General features: G+C 36.8%; 1 protein-coding gene across 1 annotated transcript in view; it reads right to left on the bottom strand.

The window, feature by feature from the left end:
* Positions 1 to 30: 30 nt before the first annotated feature.
* Positions 31 to 20943, bottom strand: part of LOC128017084 (arrestin red cell) — a 36057-nt gene continuing 15144 nt past the window's right edge. The window contains exons 2-15 of the mRNA XM_052602257.1: positions 11843 to 11873; positions 11250 to 11310; positions 8975 to 9019; positions 8639 to 8835; positions 8310 to 8369; positions 8056 to 8123; positions 7288 to 7423; positions 6989 to 7073; positions 5747 to 5819; positions 3377 to 3514; positions 3079 to 3162; positions 2909 to 2985; positions 2122 to 2176; positions 31 to 2031 (exon numbers count right to left, since the gene is read on the bottom strand). Coding sequence (XP_052458217.1) covers positions 1938 to 2031; positions 2122 to 2176; positions 2909 to 2985; positions 3079 to 3162; positions 3377 to 3514; positions 5747 to 5819; positions 6989 to 7073; positions 7288 to 7423; positions 8056 to 8123; positions 8310 to 8369; positions 8639 to 8835; positions 8975 to 9019; positions 11250 to 11310; positions 11843 to 11873 — 1204 coding nt within the window. The 3' untranslated portion in view covers positions 31 to 1937. The remainder of the gene's footprint in view (positions 2032 to 2121; positions 2177 to 2908; positions 2986 to 3078; positions 3163 to 3376; positions 3515 to 5746; positions 5820 to 6988; positions 7074 to 7287; positions 7424 to 8055; positions 8124 to 8309; positions 8370 to 8638; positions 8836 to 8974; positions 9020 to 11249; positions 11311 to 11842; positions 11874 to 20943) is intronic.

Raw genomic sequence — 20943 nt, forward strand, 5'->3', positions numbered from 1 at the left:
ATTATAAATGAATGAGTAGATATAGACGTGTGTCAGTCTGCATGAAATTTTAATTATCTTGCAGCACATTATGCAAATCATTTCCTGGACAGTGCCAAACTGAATGAATCAATCAACTGTTGGTCTAGAGAGGAAAGTAGTCCAAAATTCAAAATCACCAACTCGACATCCTCCTTGTGACTCACTCACTTTTACTGGCCAGTCAGATTTATGACAGTACAAATGGTAAGTAATGCGTGTAGAATATTAATAAGACTATTTTGCTATAAAATTTCTGGTTAAATGATCAGGTTTATTTTCATACAAATAAAATTGTAATTTAAAATAACAGATATTTTGTATTATAATAATAGCTTAGGAAATACATCACATCTGACCTTGATCGGTTGCATTCTTGTATTATGAAGTACTAGAATTCATTTATAGGATCGTGTGCTGCTATAGAACAGTTACCTGCACAGCTAGCTTTTTATGATTCCTAACTTTACATCAAATAATTATAGAGCAATTATACATCAGAAAAGGACAAAACAAGACAGACTTGACCTCATCTTCAACTCAAGGCCGCATGAAAGTTGAAATCTAACGCAAGTATGCACATTGGCATGGTTGTATGGGTGTTTTAAACAAAGCAATCCTTTATTTTAGAGATAGCTTTTTGTCCTTCAATGGGAGCTCCACTGCAAAATGTTACTTCCTTGTACACATTGTAACAAATAGATTTGCCATTGTTCAGTAGTAAACTATGAAGAATGTCTTAGGAAAGGGCTGATCCTGGGAGAACGAGATTAAAAATCATATTTCCTGGAGATCATGCTATAAATCCGATTTTAAAATAACCATCATCAAAATATTTCTGGCAGTACAATGATTACATCAACACTTTCTGTGAACTAAAACATGGAATGAGCGTGTGAGTTTCAACCGATCTGAGCTTAACTTACAAGCAACATTATAAATCATCACATTTTGGCAAATTAAGTTTGGCAGGCACAAATAATGAGGAATTACATTGTGTGTGTGTGTGTGTGTGTGTGTGGCACAAACAGAGCCTGTCCCTGTCCTCTTGTTTTATCTACAAGCTAATTTCACACTGAAGACTTGTAGCAGCGTATACATATTCTCCAACTAAACATGTGAAATAAATGCTAAAATTGACAATAAGAAACCAGATGTTTGTGTCCCGATGCATATTACCAACTACTTTTCCTTTTAAAAAAAATGCCTTGTCCTTAATTATTTGAGTATTGCGTGCACAACAAGTGCACAGAAAAATGTTACTACTTTTTTTCGTAGGATATGTATACATTTTACATAACTATAATATAAAAGCTGCTAAGCAAGTATGGATGGCTTTGATTACGGGGTCTAGGAAAGTGGAATAAAATTAACACCAAACTCAATTTCCCTGTGGTGTTTGTTAACAGTGTATGTACTGTACAATGAAATAACATAGAACATATATCATAATTACATAGCTATTAATGCCCACTTGATGTATAAGTGGGAATTTGATGAGAAGAAATAAAAGGAAACAAAATCAATTAAGGTAAAGAAAAAGAATCACCCCTGAATCAATGGATCTTTTGCCCACCAACAATACACTGATGTTTAGATTACCCATCTAACAGTTTCTCCCTCTGTTTCCTTCTCTCTCTGTCGTTTCATTCAACATATAAGCGTTCCAGTGAAGTGGTTCATATGACCAGAGAAACAGGAGGACAATTAAAAGACCACCTCACAGATGCTAAAATGGTCTGAAAGGGAGCCAAAAGACAAATAAAGAGTTAAGGAAAGAAAGGAGGCTGTGCTCCACTCTATCAGATGGGTCCAGTGGAGCAGAGGTATGAGAGTACTGGCTGGTTGACACCCCACCCCTGTCGCCCTTCCTTACGACCTTTACACGGTGTCGTGTGTGTGTGTGTGTGAAGGGGCCGTTAGCAGAAGTGATCGTCCTCTTCATCTTTCATTCCCTTCAGCCTGAGCCTAGCAAAGTCCTCAAACACAAAGTCATCATCCTGTGAGAAATTACTGAAGACAAAAAGAAACAAGAGTTATGTTACACAAACAGACAAACACGCGTGAGTTTCATTCTGTGAACGAGACGCACAGCCAACTCACTTTGTTTCAAACTCTATGAGGTTGGTGTCCACCGGGACATCTGACTCTGGCACAACTGTGGACGACAGGGATTAGAAAAGAATTAGGCAATCTGCGCGAAGGAAATGCTCGCAAAACATCATTTCCAAGGTGAAATCAAAATTACACATACGTTATCAAAACTCATCATATGCGAAAAAAATGCTCATAATAATTCAGTAATATCAAGTTGATATGATAATATATTATTCAAAATTAAACCATACTAATATAATTATGTTTAAAGCTAGCATCGACAGTGCTAGTCTGCGGAACATGCATATTTTTATATACGATATAAATGTATGTATTTCTAATATTGGTAAATAGTATAATAATAATAATAATAATAATAATAATAATACATTGTTTAAATTGTTGCTATTGTTTTATTGTGAACAAAAACAGAAAAAGTTATAAATAAAAATCAGTTATCAGTTATCAGACACTTACCGTCCCCTTGGAATTATAAGGTTCTGTATGACATTTTTGTCAAAATTGAGTTATTCACATTTTCTTATTCTGTGACAATTTATTTACATTATGTGATGATTTATTTTAAGTTGTGTACATTTTGGGATTTTTTTTTGAAAAAACAAAAAGTCTATGGAACACAAAATCTTTAAAGCTCAATATCTCAAAACTACTCAGAACGCAGATAGAACCTTATAATTCCAAGGGGACGATACATAGATATGTTTAAAAATGATCATTAATGAGATTCTATGAAATAAAATGAATGTATAATGACATAAACTTGAGCGGTTACCTGACTGCGGTCTTGAGTTGGGCTGTTCGGAGGGCTTTGGGTGCATCAAGACAAAAGGCAGCTCCACCGACACATCACTAACAAAACGGAAGTGTTTCTAGATTCAGTGCTCTGATGTTCTGAACAAATATACAAGTCTGAAGTATTTCTGTGTCAAAGGACATACTCACCCTCCACGAGACACCACCAGCTTGACTTTAACTCTGTAGGAAACCAAGATTCCCAGGACCTCTTTGTTGGACACATCCTTCACTCTGTAAGCACAGGGAAACACATGCTGAATACACAGAGCGGTTACAAAAAGCAAAGCAGCTGGTTTTGTTTGAGGGTTTATGGACACACGGGTTGGGTTAACTTTGTAAGAACTAAAAACACTTAATATACTAAAGCTCAACATGCTTTGCCTTTTTTTCTGAAAGCACGTAAGCAGCAGCATGTGATGAACGGTGTCAGCTGAAGGCCACTTACATGGTACTGGAGGCCAGGTTGGTGTCTTCATGTTTCAGCTGTCCATCCAGAGCCAGACCCCTCTTCTCTCGGTTACTGCTCAGTGTGGGGGTGAGTGTGTACACCTTACAGAACGTGGAGCTGGGTGACACCTGGTCACTGAACACGGCAAAAACAACAGAGAGTGAGACTTGTGCCTTATGCAAAAAAAGTACTGACCATATTGTGCATCTTTTTTTTTAGTCTTCAGTACTAGAAATAGGTTAAAAATGTACATGGCGAAAATTGTGGGTAAATGTATTTTGGGGATGAATTGAGGTAAAATGAATCTATAATTAAAATGAAAAGTATAAAAGCTAATTTTATTAACAAATAATATAAGTCATTAAATAATACTTCAATAACACTGATAGTGAGACTGAATAGAAAACGATGCAAAATCTATATTGAAACTTTGGAGTGGTTTCCATCTACTTCATCTACATAATATTCTCTCATTCCAGGTAGCCACTAGACTGTAAGTGATGGCAGCTGTTCTAGGACTAATAAACCAATCACATCATAAAGCACAGAGCACTAAGCTTTCTGCGTCCCATATAAGGGCTGTCTTCTGGCTAAATAAAAGAATCTGGTCAGAGACGGCTGTTTACAGAGTCTAGAGTTATCAAATGTGTGACATTTAAAGGACACGTAACTCAGTGTTTCTTATCAGATTTTAAGGACATGTCTGTGTGCCAATCCATAGTGAAAGTGAAAGTGACTTGTAGTGAAAGTGAAAGTACAGCCAAGTATGGTGACCCATACTCTGAATTCTTGCTCTGCATTTAACCCATCTACAGTGCACACACACTGTGAACACACACTCGGAGCAGTGTGCCCTTGCTCCTCAGTGCTGTACATTCACTCCCCCCACCTACAATTCCTGCCGGTCTGAGATTCGAACTCACAACCACTGAATTACAAGTCCAAACTCTAACCATTAGGCCAAGACTTCCCCATGTCAATCCCACAAAGCATCTTGCATTTGTTGGATTAGGCAGCACTTTGGATGAGTTCAGAAAAGACAATCTAGTTGGACAAACTGTAAACTGCTGTTGATGGGAAACATTAAAGATCAGGAGAACATGTGGTGAATAAAAACAACGGATAAATAGGAAAAGAGATATATTCAAGGATTTTTAGTATGCTACGCATACATAATTTGTTTATTGGAGAGGAAGTCAAAAAAGCTGAATAAAAGGAAACCACCTGGGTCATTCAAGCTAGAAGCTAAACTGCAGTTGACCTAAAAAAAACACCGGCTGAAACCAGCTGAACAGCTCCGCACAAGACAAGAAGCAAAAAGGACAGCTACAGTCCTTATTCTGGGGGGTAAAAGAGGAGCAACAATGCCTCATCTCATGGAGAGGTTGGAAAAAAACAGGTCAAAGAGCCATCATCTACAAGCAGGGATGGGCTCAGGGTCACAGGAGCCAGAACGAACGGTTAGATACGAGACTCACCGTGATGAATGTTGGCCCACAGACTTGCTGTAGGTGTCATGGGGGTAAAGAACCACATCTGTAACCTGTAGCACTGAGAGAGAACAGTCGTCGTCGTCCAATCAGCACTACAATAAAAAAACTACTGACTATGAGGCAAGACTGGATCATCATGGGGCTTTCAGCGGGACGAAGGAATCGAGGCATTTGGTGTCACGTCAAAGGGATGCTACTATTAAAAGCTGGAATGAACTCTACAGAAAGGCTGGGAGGGCACAGACCGGTCCAAATGCAAACTTTTAACAAGGGTAGAGTCGCTCTTGGGTATTTGGAGGGGAAGGAACAAAGCTTTGTAACAAGAATAAACTGGAGTTTCCACAGGACAGTTGATTTCAGCTTTAGCAACAATTTGATTCAATGGGTGGAAATATTTCAAGGCACCTTGGTAGTGTAACCTAAACATTAAAGGGAAAGTCCACCCAAAAATGAAAGCTCTCAACCTCATGTGGTTCCATACCTGCATGACTTACTTTCTACCGTGGAAGACAAAACACTTTTGGTTCGCCTTGACATCCAATACATTTTTGACTATACAATGGAAGTCATTCTACAGAAGAAAGACATAGAGGTTTGGATGATCAGTTCAGTAAATGACAATCATCTTCACCTTTGGGTGGACTATCCCTTTAACTGCTACAAATCTATTCTGACCACACAGAAACCTTGGTGAGATGTGTATTAAACACACTCCTACTTTACAGCAACAAGAGATGACTGAGGTCAAATCAGAAGCAAGACCCTTTACATGAGAAGAGATCTTACGGAAAGATGATGGAGGATTGAATATGAGGGAGGTGAAGATGGGGCAGTGTAGAGAGAGATGGAGAAAGTGGAACAGAGGGCTACTCACTCGGCTTCTACATGAGCCACAGGACATTTGTACTGTGCGGTGCTGAACAAACAGATATCGGCATACTGTCGCACTGTGGGGAGAGAGCAGGGATACACAGCGGGGTTACCAGGGGCAGGAGGGAGCTTACACAAACCAAACTATTAAATCACAGGCGGGACAGCTGACATTCACACTAAACTACACAGGAGCACATGAGGACCTTAAGGAAAAACTTGAGAAAAGAAGATCTAAACAACACAAGAACAGATAAAAACACATTTCAAATCACATACAAGTGTACCGTGCAGGAAGCATTATTGCCGTAAAGTTAACATGACTTTAAAATGAAAAACTACACTTTAAAAGTTTGGGGTCAGAAAGAAATTAATGCTTTGCTGCATAAAATACGGTTATTAAACTGACCAAAAGTGACGTTACAAAAGATTCCCATTTCTAAACTTTCTAAACCAGACAGAAATCACATCACTAGTTCCACATAAATATTAAGCATCTCAACTGTTTTCAAAAATGATTATAAGAAATGTTTCTTGAGCACCAAATCAGCATATTAGATCGATTTCTTAAAGACCAAAACAATGACTTATAAAAGTCAGCTTTATCACAGGAATAAATTATAAATAAATTATATGTAAAAATTGATAGCCTGAATGCACCATGAGTCGCTTTGGATAAAAGCGTCTGCTAAATGCATAAAATTAAAAAATTAAAAAATTTAATTACATTTTAAAACATTAAAACAGAAAGCAGGTATTTTAAAATTGTAATAATATTTCACAATATTACTGTATTTATGTTCAAATAAAAGCATAAGAACCTTAATAAAATCTTACAGACCCCAAATGTTTAAAAAGAAGTGTACCTGATGTTTTTTTTTTTTTTTTTAAATATCCAGAAAATATAATTTGTTAATATTAATAGATATTAAATATCCGGTTTTACTCTTTTCACTACTAAGATCATTTAAAACTCTGTCACAGATGAATTATGAAGCAACATGTGAAGTAAACAACATTTATCTGTAGTAAACATCTGTGAGTGCACGAGATACGGATGCAGGACAAAAGCAACAGGAAAGGAAAAGGGGAAGAGGAAAGGATTTAAGCTAGCTGACGTTAGCAAGTCTAAATGCAACTCTAAAACATAAAATACTCAGCGAAAAACATTCAGTGGTTTACTTGCAAGTTGTAAATGATTGTAGTGTTTACTATAAATACAAAAACAGTCAAATGTTCACCTCACCAGAGATTTTAACTCGTTTAACTGTTTTGGTGGAGTTGTTGGTCACATGAACGTTGACACTGATAGGTTCACCGTGGTAGTAGAGCTAAAAAGGAAAAGGAAATCAAATATTAAATTGCACATCTTGTTCTTTGTTTGCACTACTTGTAATATACACTCAGGCAATAAAGTAAGCTTGGTTGAAAAATGAAACTGAAAGAGCTACTTCAGTAGCAACTGAGTAAAAAGACATCAATACTTGACATTATTAACAGAGGGCAATAGAAGAGGTCTGCCTGTGGTTAGATGCATGTTCACACCTCTTTATCTAGCGAGGCCTCGAGGTGAAGAGAGCGGTCAGACATAAGGAAGCTGCGTGTGGTCTCCACCATTGGCTGAGGACCAGGCTTCTCTGGAGCGTATTGCACCTTGCGAATGACCAGCCGCACAGAGTTCCTGTAAAGCAGACGCCAGTTAGAAACTAATTCTGTTGTAATTGTGACATTGCAAACACATAACATTTCTCCATCTGAGTACAGATGTACATTACCATTCAAAAGTTTGGGTCTGTAAGTTTTTAATGTTTTAGAAAGAAGTTAATAATTCTTTAAAATGTATTGTGAAATATTTTTGCAATTTAAAACAAGGGTTTTCTATTTTATAGATATTTTAACAGTATTTTAATCCTGTGATGGCAAATCTTTATTGTCACAAGATCATCACATAATACACTAATATTAATAAATGTATACATTTACAATAATACATAATACATTTTCCCTAAGTGCTAAAGGAAAAAAAAATCTTATTATCATCAATATTGAAAACATTTCTTTGGAAACCATGATACTTCTATAATTTTTATTTTTAAAGCTGCATTTATTTGAAATAGAAATCTTTTAAAACAATTGAAGTCTTTCCTGAAAACTACCTTTTTTTTTTTTTTTTATAAAATAAATAATAAGAAGCAGCAGCAATAATGCACCTGGTAAATATTTCCAGTATATTGTACCTGATAAGTAAACCGGCCACTCAATGTAAATAAGCAGTGAAAAAAGAAAAGAAACTCACAAGGAGCAACACTTTACCGTTTGTGAGTCTTCTCATCCACAGTTTTGGCACAGAATGCCCTGACCTCAAAGTCAACTCCGCATGCCTACAAGAGAAAAAAAAAAAACAGAGATAAATGACCACTGAAAGAAAAGAAAAGAAAAGAAAAGAAAAGGCATTTTAAAGAAAGTGTGCGTGCAAGTAGTTTAGGGATGCACTGGTTAATTAAAAAGTGGACTAGTTTAAGTAGATTTTGACAGGATGTAGCTTTGCACATTCCTAGCCTCACTACCTTTCCTGTGTCCTCTGGGCCGGGCTGAAGAGTCACGGAGCAGGGAAGGTTCTGAGGAATCTGTCCAATAAATAAAATGACTTTAGCAAACTAACTTGGTCACAATCTGGTCACTCACACAAAGTGAACATGGGAAAGTTTTTAGTGAATTTCACTGGGTCTGTAAAGTTTTACTGTGGTGTGTAAAAGAGTATCAATAATAGTCTTACATTCAAATCTGCTTTCCTCTAGATAGATACACTGGCTCAAAACACACACGTATGAACAGCTGAACTTTACAAGCACTGAAATGTGTAAGTGAAGGCAAAAAGGCAAAAGTAAAGAGGCACCGTGAAGTTGAAGGGGTATGCGTTCTGGCCCAGCTTCTTGAGCAGTCTCTCCTGTAGACGACTGAGAGGTTTGTGCTCCTCGGGCAAAGGGGGATACGCCTGGAAGCTGGAAATAAAGAGATCCTTTCGGAAAGACAGGCCCAGCACGTCCAGATCTTCACGGCCATAACGGAAGGCACACGTCAGGGTCACAAACACTGGTAAAAAGGTACAGAGCAGTGGAGAAGAGAAAAACAGTGATGAATATATAATAAATAGTTTTGATTAGAATCATTAAAAAAAAAAAAAAAAAAAAAACTTACAGGCAGGACAAAAAATAAATAAATCTGTGTTTACCTTTTCTGTCTTTAAGGTATTCTGGGTCAATCAAGAGCACCCCATCTAAAGTCAGACAAAATACACAGAGTGAGTGAGTAAGAGAAACCGCTAGTAGTACCAGTAAAAACAATACTGGGGCAGTCAAATTAGTGCTTTAATTTAGTAAAACTTTTTTTATTATTAATAATATTACTACTAATAAAAAATGTAGTTATAAGGAATTTTCCTTTAAAAAACAAACAAACATTTTATTCATTTATATATACTGTGAGTCCACAATATTAAACCAGCAATTAAAAAAAAAAAACATATGTGCAAAATAATATGATGTAATTTATTGAACACAGAAAGTAAAAACTAAAAATATTTTGCATATTAAAGGGTTAGTTCGCCCAAAAATGAAAATGATGTCATTAATAACATTAATAACAAACCAATATCCCTGAGTAATTCATGTACTCAAACAGTACATTGACTGAACTGCTGTGATGAACACCCAGCCGAGCCAGATAACGAACAATAGACTGACTCATTCACGAGTGAAGAACCGGTTCTGTCAGACGCGTCCGAGGCCGAGGAGCTGATGATACTGCGCATGTGTGATTCAGCGTGAAGCAGAGCGACACACAGAGTGTCTGAACTGAACTGATTCTTTTGGTGATTGATTCTGAACTGATTCTGTGCTAGTGTTATGGGTGCGGGTAAACCGAAGGCTCGAATCGAGGGCAATCATCGCCAATGACGCCATTATGTCGAGCGCAAAAGAACAGGTGAACCGTTTTCTTCAACCGGTTTATTGAATCGAACTGTCCGAGAGAACTACTGGTGATCCGAACACCGATGCAACCGGTTCTTCACTCGTGAACGAGTCAGTCTATTGTTCGTTATCTGGCTGGCTCGGTGTTCATCTTCAGTTCTCTCTTCACAACAGTTCAGTCAATGTACTGTTTGAGTACATGAATTACTCCGGGAGATTGGTTTGTTTGAACTCAGAGGTAGTGTCAGCCACATTAAAAAAGTTAACAGCTTAAGTCATTTGTGGATTAATGCGTATTAGAGATGCGAACCATTGAAAACGATTCAGTTCGATTTGGTGAACTGAATGATTCGTTCGCCAACCGGAAATCCAGCAGCTTTGATTTGAACTCTCTCTCACACAGACACGGAAGAGAAGACAATGCTGAATAAAGTCATCGTTTTTGCTATTTTTGGACCAAAATGTATTCTTGATGCTTCAAAAAATTCCAACGGACCCTCTGATGTCACATGGACTACTTTGATGATGTTTTTCTTACCTTTCTGGACATGGACAGTATACCGTACACACAGCTTCAATGGAGGGACTGAGAGCTCTCTGCCTAAATCTAAAATATCTTAAACTGTGTTCCGAAGATAAAAGGAGGCCTTACATGTTTGGAACAGCATAAGGGTGAGTCATTAATGACATAATTTTCATTTTTGGGCGAACTAACCCTTTAACTACCATTCAAAAGTTTGATGTCAGATTTTTTTTAAATAATACTTTTATTCAGCAATGACACATTCAATTTGTGAAAGCAAAGGCACTTCTAAAGTTACAAAAGATTTCTATTTCAAAAAAAATTTGTTCATTTGAACTACCTATTTACGAGAGAACCCTGCAATTCTCTGAAAAATGTATGTGTTCGGCAAAGAAGTGTTTTCAATGTTGATAATAATAAGAAATGTTTCTTGAGCACCAAATCAGCATATTAGAAGAAGGTCTAAAGTATCACGTGACACTGAAGACTGAAGTAATTGCCATTGCAGGAATAAATTACCATTTAAAATTCATAAAAACAGAAATCATATATTTTAAATTGTAATGATATTTCACAGTATTACTGTTTATTGATGAAACAAATGCAACATTGGTGAGCATAACCAGACAATAAATAAATAAAGAAAACAACCTCCAACTTTTGAACGGTAGGTTTAGAAAGGTTTAGAAAAGGCACTCCAAAAGATTTTAATATCACAGTGGCTATTAACACAGCATGATACCAATTATCTTGTTCAAGATTACGGTTAAAATATATAATACTCCTGACAGAGCTAATCTCCCCTCACAAATGTGATGAGTGAAACATGGAAACATAATTTTTTAGTTGTTAAGTATAAGCACCAAGCATTATGTCCCTCGACCTCATCCGCCTCCTTAAAGACACAGCTCCTCAACAACAGTTAACTGATGCTGCTCAGACATGAAAGGAAGTCGGGTGCTTCAACCAAAATCTCCCAAGATGTTTTGAGCGGGAACTCCCATGTGACTTACCTACAGGGTCCACGTGATCGAGATGATCCACAAAGTCCCTCTTCCCCAAGTATACTGTGAGCTGGAAAGAGTAAAAGACAAAAGCATGCAGTGCCTCCATCAAGGAACTTGCACTCAAACAATTAAACAAACAGCCCGAGACATGCCACGCTGACCACGAGATGAAGACAACTCTTCTAGACGGCGTGATGTTGAAACTCATCCTCCACATGCAAACGCTTTCCATTATAGAGAATAAAAGCGAGAGATGAGATGAGGGGATAGAGATAAGGTAGGATGGCAGCAGCTGGGTGGAAATAGCTTGAATGCAAGCCGAGAGAAAGAGATTGTAGAGGAAATAATGCTGCGATAACCAACACTGTACTGATGAAGAAATAGTCAAAAGAAGAATGAAAAGACAAAAGCAAACAAACAACCAAAAAAAAAAAAAAAAGAGTTTAAAAGACACACTTAAGGCAATTAAAATGAGCTTAAAGAAGTGAACAGGAAGAGAAACACTAAGAGATATGGATAGAAAATGAGGGAGGAGAAGCAAGAGAGAGACAGGAAAGGAGCCCACCTTATACCTCGTAACATACTCTGGAGAGTCTTACCTTGCAGTTGGGGCTGGACTTCTTGAAGACTCTGTCATGAGAGGAAAGAGAGAACGTCATTAAAACTGATGTCTTTAGCAGCATGCACATTTCCATTTGAAATGAAGCTCCATAGGGGTTTTCAGAAAGACCAGGGCAATGCAATGCCACGTCTAGTAAATCAGAAAGGCTTTCTATTCGAAATGAAGCTTGTGTGAATGTGTGGAATTCAAAAGAATGTGAATATCACTTTAAATTTTTTTTTTAGATCCATTAAGGGTACAAATTAAACACCTGACAAGTGGCAAATGCAAGAAACTGAAAAAAAAAATTATAATATAATATATATATATATATTTGTCAGCCAATAAGATTATCGGGACCTAATATACAGTTTAAACAAAAAAAAAAAATAAAAAAAAAAATTCTGCAATGTTTTATAAAGGGAATAAATAAATTAAAATTTATAATAAAAACATAAACCTAGAAATTATCCAAAGATAAAAATAAAAAAATAAAAATAAAAACTATTAACTAATTTGAAATGGAAAATTAAACAATTATTATAATTCTGATTATGAACCCTGAATGAAAGTGACATGCTGGGGGATTAAAAGAATTTAAATAAAAATCACATTCATGGGCAGTAAGAAATATTCTCAGATCACCTGCCATTAGCAGTTGCATTAAGATCCCGTTTCCATCATTATAAGGCTTAAAGACATAGGAAATATGAAAACCAGTGAGCACCTGTGGCTAACCAATGTAATTCAAAAGTCAAATATTATCTGTGCTTACATTGGCAAACATACAAATATCTCATGAAGAAAGAGCCTAATTTTTCCCTGGGACCGAGAGACAGAAGATCAGAGGAGGGACAGAGAGGGCAGAAGCATGACAAAGAAAGAAATTATGAAAAACTGACCAACCAAAGAGGCTGCAAACAGAAAGAAGCGAGACAAAAGGAAAGGAAAGAGACTCAGATGGACAAAGGAAGAATGGGATAAACGCAGCTGCCCAGCTAAAGGGAGAGCAAAAGAGAATGAACAAGAGGGTTCGAGAGCTCACAAAAGAGACTGCTGGTGTCAGTGACTCATCTGAATGTGGGAAAATATGAAATAGACAGAGACAGAACATGAAAGAGTGGCTAAAACATAAAGGGAAGACAAAAAGAGTATGAAGAGAAGGCAAATAAAAAGCTATATAGGGTTAAATAAATAGTCTGTCATTATTTACTCAAGTCGTACCAAACCCTATATCACTTTCTTTAGTCGAACATGTAATTAACACATCAATAAAGAAATATATAACTATCACAATAATGCTACTGTAAAATAAAGTATTTATAAATTATAATACTAAAATACAATATTAAAAACCTCTTTCGTTAACAACAGATTTGTTAAATGATAGTCAAATATATTATGCCGGAAGAATGTGCAATGCTGTCAAAACCTACAGCATCCATGCATGTGATAAACAGATTTAAAATGTACTTGAAAATGCTGATTTTTTTTCCCCTCTATTTTATACAATTCACATGGGTCATGCTTCAGGTTTAAACAGAAAAATGTGTACATGGAAATATCACGATCTTGAGAGTAATAAAGGATGGAAATGTTATAGCCACTGTTATCGAGTAAATAACAAAACTACGCAAACACATGTGGAAAGTGAGGTTTTGTATTGCTCAATGCATCTCTTGTTATTTGAAATACAGCAGAGGTTATCATCCCCAGCCCTCAATTTTTTCATGCAAAACAACTGCAAACTTATCGGACCTGTTACTTTCCATAAAAAATATAGTGTACTTTTATTAATACTGAGAAAAATAAATGCTGAAAAATCAGGAAAAGGGATGAGAGAAAGCTCGCTCTCAGCAGGAGCTGACAACACGAGAGCAGCCGAACCTTCATGAAGCAGAGGAAGATGGAAACAAAACACACCCTACATACCACCTGACACACACTCTGACCCAAAACAATACACTGGTTACTATATGTGTCCACTTCACACTCCACAAGCTCAATGAGGAGTGAAATCTGGGGTGTCGTAATGATGTCAGAAGGACAGCATATGAGAGGAAATAGTCTCACCCTGCTCTGAGAGGAGCGGTGTCCCAGAGCTCCATCTGTTTCCAATGACGGAGAAATAACAGCATGTGCTTTCTCCCTTTTTATTCCTTTCCCTTCTTTTTTTAGAGTCATGCTCCCTCTCTCGCTTTCTGAATCACCATCCCTCACTTCATTATGTCATCTATGCATCCCACTCCAAACCTCTTTAAACAGCCTTTTCTCCAAAGGGTCATCAGAGTTTAACTGCATAGCATAGTCCCGCTGGCCGCTGACGGGAGATGCTGTAACTACGTCATTAAGGAGACAAAAGCATCTTTTTTCCACTGACAGTCATTCAGTAGTAGATGCGTCCTAAATACATATGATTTTTTTTTTACTAGCTAAACGAATAAAAAAATATATATCATGGTCCCCAAATTGTTCATCATGGCTATTAAAAGCGGACTCAAAAAAATAAAAAATAAACCTACAATGCATACTTCAGTGTGATGACTTAAAATGGGAATGCTGATACATAGCTCTTTCTATACTGATTGACTTCCTTGTTTTCTTTTTGTAACTACTAACTTTACTGAAACATCGCGTCTTCTCACAAACAGAGTTCAGAGAGCTGCTTTGAACTGACAGCAATAGCATCAAATCACAAGCATTAGCATTAGGACTGATTAAAACAAAAATCGAGCGGCAACCTCGCGCTCTCTCTCATGAAGCCAATAAGGAAGTGACAAAAACAATTCATCGACTGGCCGCTTGAGGCTGGCTGCAAAAGGGAGTCAGTCCCATAGACTCCCCATGTTAAAATGCCCAACTTGACAGCAGAAAAAAAAACATGTTTACAGCCTGGTTGAAAAAATTATTTTGGTCTATATGGCTAATTTTGCCCTTCATGACAACTGTGAGGGGGGCGAATTTTTTTTAAAACTCATCCGTTTAAATTATATTAAGACTTAAAGTTCTGCATAATCAAGGGCGTGGCCACTTGAGTGACAGGTGGATTGCAGCTGGTGACGATGCCATCGCGCTAGATGGGCGTGGCTTCAGCAATCAGCTCCCGCCTTTTTGCCCATTTCCATTATCCGGGAGAGTCGCACGATGACGTGCTGCCAATATGACAAACATTTATCTATGACAAAAATCCTAATTGTCGATTATTTCCTTGAAATTGTAATTGTGATTATGAATTACGATTATCACAATTTACACGGTGACTCTTTACATTTGATGCAACTGCATGCCATATTTTATATGAAAATAAACAAGCTGAAAACACTAACTGAAAAACTTTAAGTGCTTTTCTATAGTATTTAGCCTCAAATATCAACTATACATCGGATTAGTTTCTGCTTTAAATTATAAAAAGGTAAAAATATGAATGGTATTATAAGGTTATACTAAAACAAATTTAAATAATGGTAAAAACCCTTAAAGATGCAATAGGAGATCTTGGAAAATGCTAACATTAGCCTGATAGCACTGAAAGCAAATGTCCCACCCTCCCTGCAAATCGCCCGCCAAAGCCACACCCCCCAAATGCATTTATGTTCACACACCAGAATACCAGAGAGAACATTACTACATTAGGCTACATCAGCGGATCCCAATTCCAGTCCATGTTCCGAAGTGAAGTAAACCCCTGCTCAGGGAGTAGAGAGCAATGAACACCGGGGTGTAGGGATCGATTGGAGCACAGTTCATTCATGTAGCTTGAGTTGGTCATCTGAATCGGGTTTGTTAACTAAGCGAGACATGCAAAATATGTGCGCAAGCACTGAAATTGGGAACCGCTGGGCTACATCATGTGTCATAAATCAGCGAGAAATCTTTAAAAGTACTACAACACCAGGAACCGGGTTGTTGATGTTTGTCTGCCATTTTAGCTCGGTCTGCATAGCATGCGTGAATGCACTAATGACGTATTTTCTCTGTGCGAACAGGGTGCACAGAGGTATGCAGATACATACATTGACAGGCAGGTAGGAGAGCTATCTAGAACGCTTTTAACCACTTAACTTAATGATTGCTATCGGGATGTGAAGAGACTTCCAACCAGTATAACAAAAAAAAATTCTGAAGACAATCACCTATTGCACTTTTAAGATAACATGCAGAAAGAAAAAAGTGCATCTTAGGCATGCAGAATAACATAAGTGGACTTTAAAGGATTATTTGCCGCTTTGAACGAATTCGTAATGGTGACATCCATAATTGTAATTGGAATTAGAAATTCGATTACTTGTGCAGCCCTAATTAGCACTCGGAACTGGAAGTGGCATGTGGTCATTACCTCCCCACACAGGACCACACAGACAAATCACTCAAAGTGTGTCAGTTAACACACACACAAAATGTTCAAGCCACTTGAACATTCACAAGTGCCACAAATGTCTGTGAAGAGGAATATTATGAGCAAGACTTGTACAGCTCCTGCCTTGGTCTGGCACTGATAGGGTCTCTGTGTGTGTGTGTGTGTGTGTGTGTGTGTGCGCGCGTGTCTGTGAGTATGAAACAGAGAGAGAGGGAGAGAGAGAGAGAGATGGATGGACACTGTTGACCCCATCCTTTTCAGTCAAGAACGCCAGCACAAATCAGACTCAAAGAACATCAAACAGTCCGCCTGTAGGTCCGGACTTGCACACAAACTTGTGAAGTTCTGTAATGACAAGTACAAATGAATGTCTGCTCCTGGGATGCCACATTTATCAAAATAACACAAAGACCCAAATTCACCCACAATGCTCGCATGGGGACTTTCTCATTCAGCTCACTGACACAAGTGCAAATCTATTCGCCTGTATGCCAGTAACGCATAATGAGCATCTCAACTACAGAGTGCATCTCATAATAGATTAAAACAATAGGGCTCCCAAGTTGCATTTCTGGTTATGAAATATGTGTTTGCGAGTCGTTTGACATCTGTTAACATTCTACAGTTAGTCTGATGAACTGCATGCCTTTCAGAAGTTTAAGGTCAGGAAATTAATACTTTTATTCAGCAAGGATGCATTAAATTGATGAAAACTGACAGTAAACATATTAAACGTTTCAAAAGACTATTTCAAATAAATGATTTTGATAATTCCTATTCAACAAAGAAGTTTTAACAAAGCAGCACAACTAATCAACATTTTAGAATGATTTCTATCTATCTATCTATCTATATATATATAGAGATATAGATATCTCTATATAGATATATATATATATTTAATGCCTTTACTGTATTTTTTTTATCAAATAAATGTAGTATTATTGATGAGAATACAGTAAGAGACTTGATATATTAATGACTCCAAACAGCAGTGAATATTACTTTTGCTTATTCTGAATAATTATACATCATAAATGTAACAACAGAAAATAAGTGCCTTGCTGTTTAAAAAAAAGAAAAGAAATAAGCCACTCAAATGAATGAATACAAGAATAAAATGTGATTTAGGCTAATTCTACCGCTTGCTCTTCAGTCAAGTAGTCCTTCAGAGAGAAATCACAATGAAAAGATGAGAAAGTCGAGTTGTTTTCAGGGCAACAGCGAGGGGAATCAGTTCAGCTCATTTTGTGCTCTGTGGTTAATAAAGGGCTTCTCAGTGAGAACTACAGCTTTGATCCATGAGTTTTATTATTCAACATAATCAAAGTTTTGATAAATACTGAAAATGCTAAAGGTTTTACTCAATTATGAATGTTTTTTCTTCATTTAATTCTCTATTTAGCAAATATAAGGGTTTTAAATGAACTGATTATACATTGTATATGTCCATGTCTCAAATGTTAGAGTAGGTCTGTAGAACAACAAATATTTTATACCTAAATTGTAACTATACGTATTGAATTTATAAAACCTAAATTCTCCGTCTCAATCTAAGAACTCGTTTCATTTTTTTCTTTCCTATAACGATGTCATCAAATCGCAAACCCTCCTCTCCTTTACTCTCGAGTGATGAAAGTTTAAAGCAGCATTACAGTCAGCACCTGACCAGAGCTTTCTAATGAATAGATCTTATTAATACTGCATAACCTATAAACAGGTCTGGGGCAGCTGCCAAAGCCACATGCATCAAACACATTCACACCTCTGTCTGTGTTTCTATATACATGCAACCACAGGCTTTATATAGAAGCTCAAAATCTCTCATAAACCACATCAGATCCAGACAGTTCTTCATCACTTAGAACAGAAATGGGGCCCGCAGCACAAGGGGTTAATTGAAAGGAGCCCATACGAAAGCCACAATCCGGCTTATTATCCACTTTAATCACCAGTTAAGCTGCACACTTACCTAAATATGCTGTATTCGGTTACCATAGGAGCCCGATGAGCTTTCTTGAGTTGCCAAGACAACAGAATGAGGCATAAAGTTCAAGACGCCACACACAAAGTACAGAGCATGCATTTGTTGAAGAAAGAAAAAAAGACAGTGACCGCAAATTGGAGAGAAAGAACATTAGGCAGTGTGAATGGGGAGAGAAAAACTGGCTTATTATGTGCTTGCAAAAAATAACTATCACAGACACGTATATAAATACATATTTATTTACATATACTTATATTGATGTGTGTATCTTTATGCATATACACACTACCATTCTGAAGTCTGGAGTCAGTAAGATTTATTTATTTAAGAAATTACTATTTTTATTTAGGATGCATTAAATTAATCAAAAGTGATAGTAAATGCATTTATAATAAGCTGTTTTTTTTCAAATAAATACTGATGAACTTTCTATTCATCATAGAATCCTAAAAAAAATAATAATAATTAAATGCACCTTTTTCAACATTACCAATAATAAATCAAGTAGAAATGTTTTGAGCAGCAACAAATCAGCGTATTAGAATGATTTCTGAAGGATCATGTGACAATGAAGACTAATACATATTACTAATATAATAAATAATTTTTTTTTTATGTTTTTACAATTTCACTATTATTTTGATCAAATAAATACAGCCTAGGTTAACCATAACTGCCAAAATACCACGGTTAATACTATAAAACTATTGTAGCATGGTAGCCACCTCTGTCCAAAAAAGAAACAATTTTTAAATCTATTACAGAAAAATATATTATGCTTGTAGGCATTTTGGCAGAAAGTTGCAATCAATCAATTTCTGAAAGAAAACATTTATCGCAAGGTTTAATGGTTGCCACATGCCACGTGTCAGGCTGAATATTTACCTTCAAGCAAATATCTGGTGTTAAAACACACACTTCTCATCACATCACTTTACTTTCTGAAATCCTGATGGATGATTCTGCTGGTCGCATCCTAGTTACTGGCAGCCATTTACGAACACTTCAAAGAAACATACACAAATATGCACAAGTCTACGTATCTCCGCTCTGCAGGAATGCAAATATTAGTGATAGCACACAAATATACTTACTCTCACACAAATGGAAAATGTAAAAGACATATCCTTTGAACTGACCTAATGCTACAACAAAGGGTGTTGTGTGAAGTTTCTTGATTATTTAGATTTAAAACACCCTTTTTGGACCAAATGTAAAAAATATATATATTTATAAGTACAAACACTTAAAGCGGAGAGGAGACCTGTGCTCACTCTGATCTTTTAATCTGTTTTGTTACTTTTCCTTTTCTCTCCTCAAATCTCTTCAATTCACCCTCAGCCAATCAGAGGCCAAGATGGATGCTGACAGAATCACATCGATGACATCGTTCCAAAAAAGGACCCAAGCCCCTACAGATCTGACAACGGAGCCCGTTACAGAGGAGACAACCCCGACCAGGCACCTTCAAGGACTGTGAGCAGAGTGTGGAATGAACAGACTGTGTGTTATCATCTCTTTCTTTGTTATTTGATTGTACGGCCGAACGCTAAAACAGTTTAATATCGAATTGGAGTTTTGTTTTTATTATTTATTTAGTTCATCAAATAAAATCATTAACAACAAAAAAATAAATTGAGGGAGTCAATATATAAATACACAACAGTGAGGTCATGTGACAACAATGTTAGATTCTACTGTTTAATGCATACCATTTAGCACATAAAAAAACAACAATTACCAATTTAAAACTCATGTTAAAAATGATTTAAAAATTTTAAAGAACAGTTTGAAATAAAAATAGTGCATTTGTCAAAATGAAAAGTGATTTAAGTTCCTATTCTGAGTGAACTGTTAATTGATTCATATTATTTCTGAGTTGCAATGCAAGCCCTCTATAATAGTTCTCAATATTAAACTGCAATAAAAGAAAGTATAAAAAAAAAGACACTTCACCTTACATAACACAACAGTGCCTGCTTTGACTAATGCTGTAATTGTAAGCTAGTAAATAATGAAGTGTCCAGTGTAATCAGGATGCCACAGGCTATAAACACTGCAGGGCTGGTTGCTGTTTATGAACAAGATTATGGATACTACGTTTACAGAATTTTGTTGTGCAAATGCAAGGCAAGATCTGAGAACTGTGTGCGTTTCCCACATTACTGGCTGTCAATTTTCTGTACGGCCAGAGGCTAAACCCAAGACTTAATACCAAATCACCCACTGAATTCTGCCTATTGTTTCGGCAGATTACAGCATGCGTCATTGTCAGGGATTGTGCGTTTGTCCAGCGCGCAGTGACCGGCTAGACACGCACTCACCAATAAACATTAACACAAACACAGGTGATTAACTCACATGAGGTACGTCAGGACATTTAGATCAGACTGGTATTTTAATATGGGTCATGAGTCACAACAGTCTAATTCGACAGGAATGTCCAGATCTCAAACACAGCACTGTTCAGGACCCCATCCTTTGAAACGCTGTATAAATTCATAAAGGCATAATGGCTAAAAACTACCCGTCAAAAATGCAATGAGACAAAAGTAGGAAGTGCTAAATTGCACGACCGTGTTCTCTGTTCCTGTTTTTAGTCTATTTATGTGCTTTCATAATCCACTTCATGGCTATGATAAATCCGCTTACGGGTGTTTTTAAACACGGTTTCTGAACATTTGGTCTCTCGGGTGCTACTCAAAGTTATTATGGAAGCTCCATCAGGCCATAAAAACACTAAAGTGAGAAATCA

The sequence above is a fragment of the Carassius gibelio genome, chromosome A7 (assembly GCF_023724105.1).
Source record: "Carassius gibelio isolate Cgi1373 ecotype wild population from Czech Republic chromosome A7, carGib1.2-hapl.c, whole genome shotgun sequence".
NCBI lineage: Eukaryota > Metazoa > Chordata > Actinopteri > Cypriniformes > Cyprinidae > Carassius > Carassius gibelio.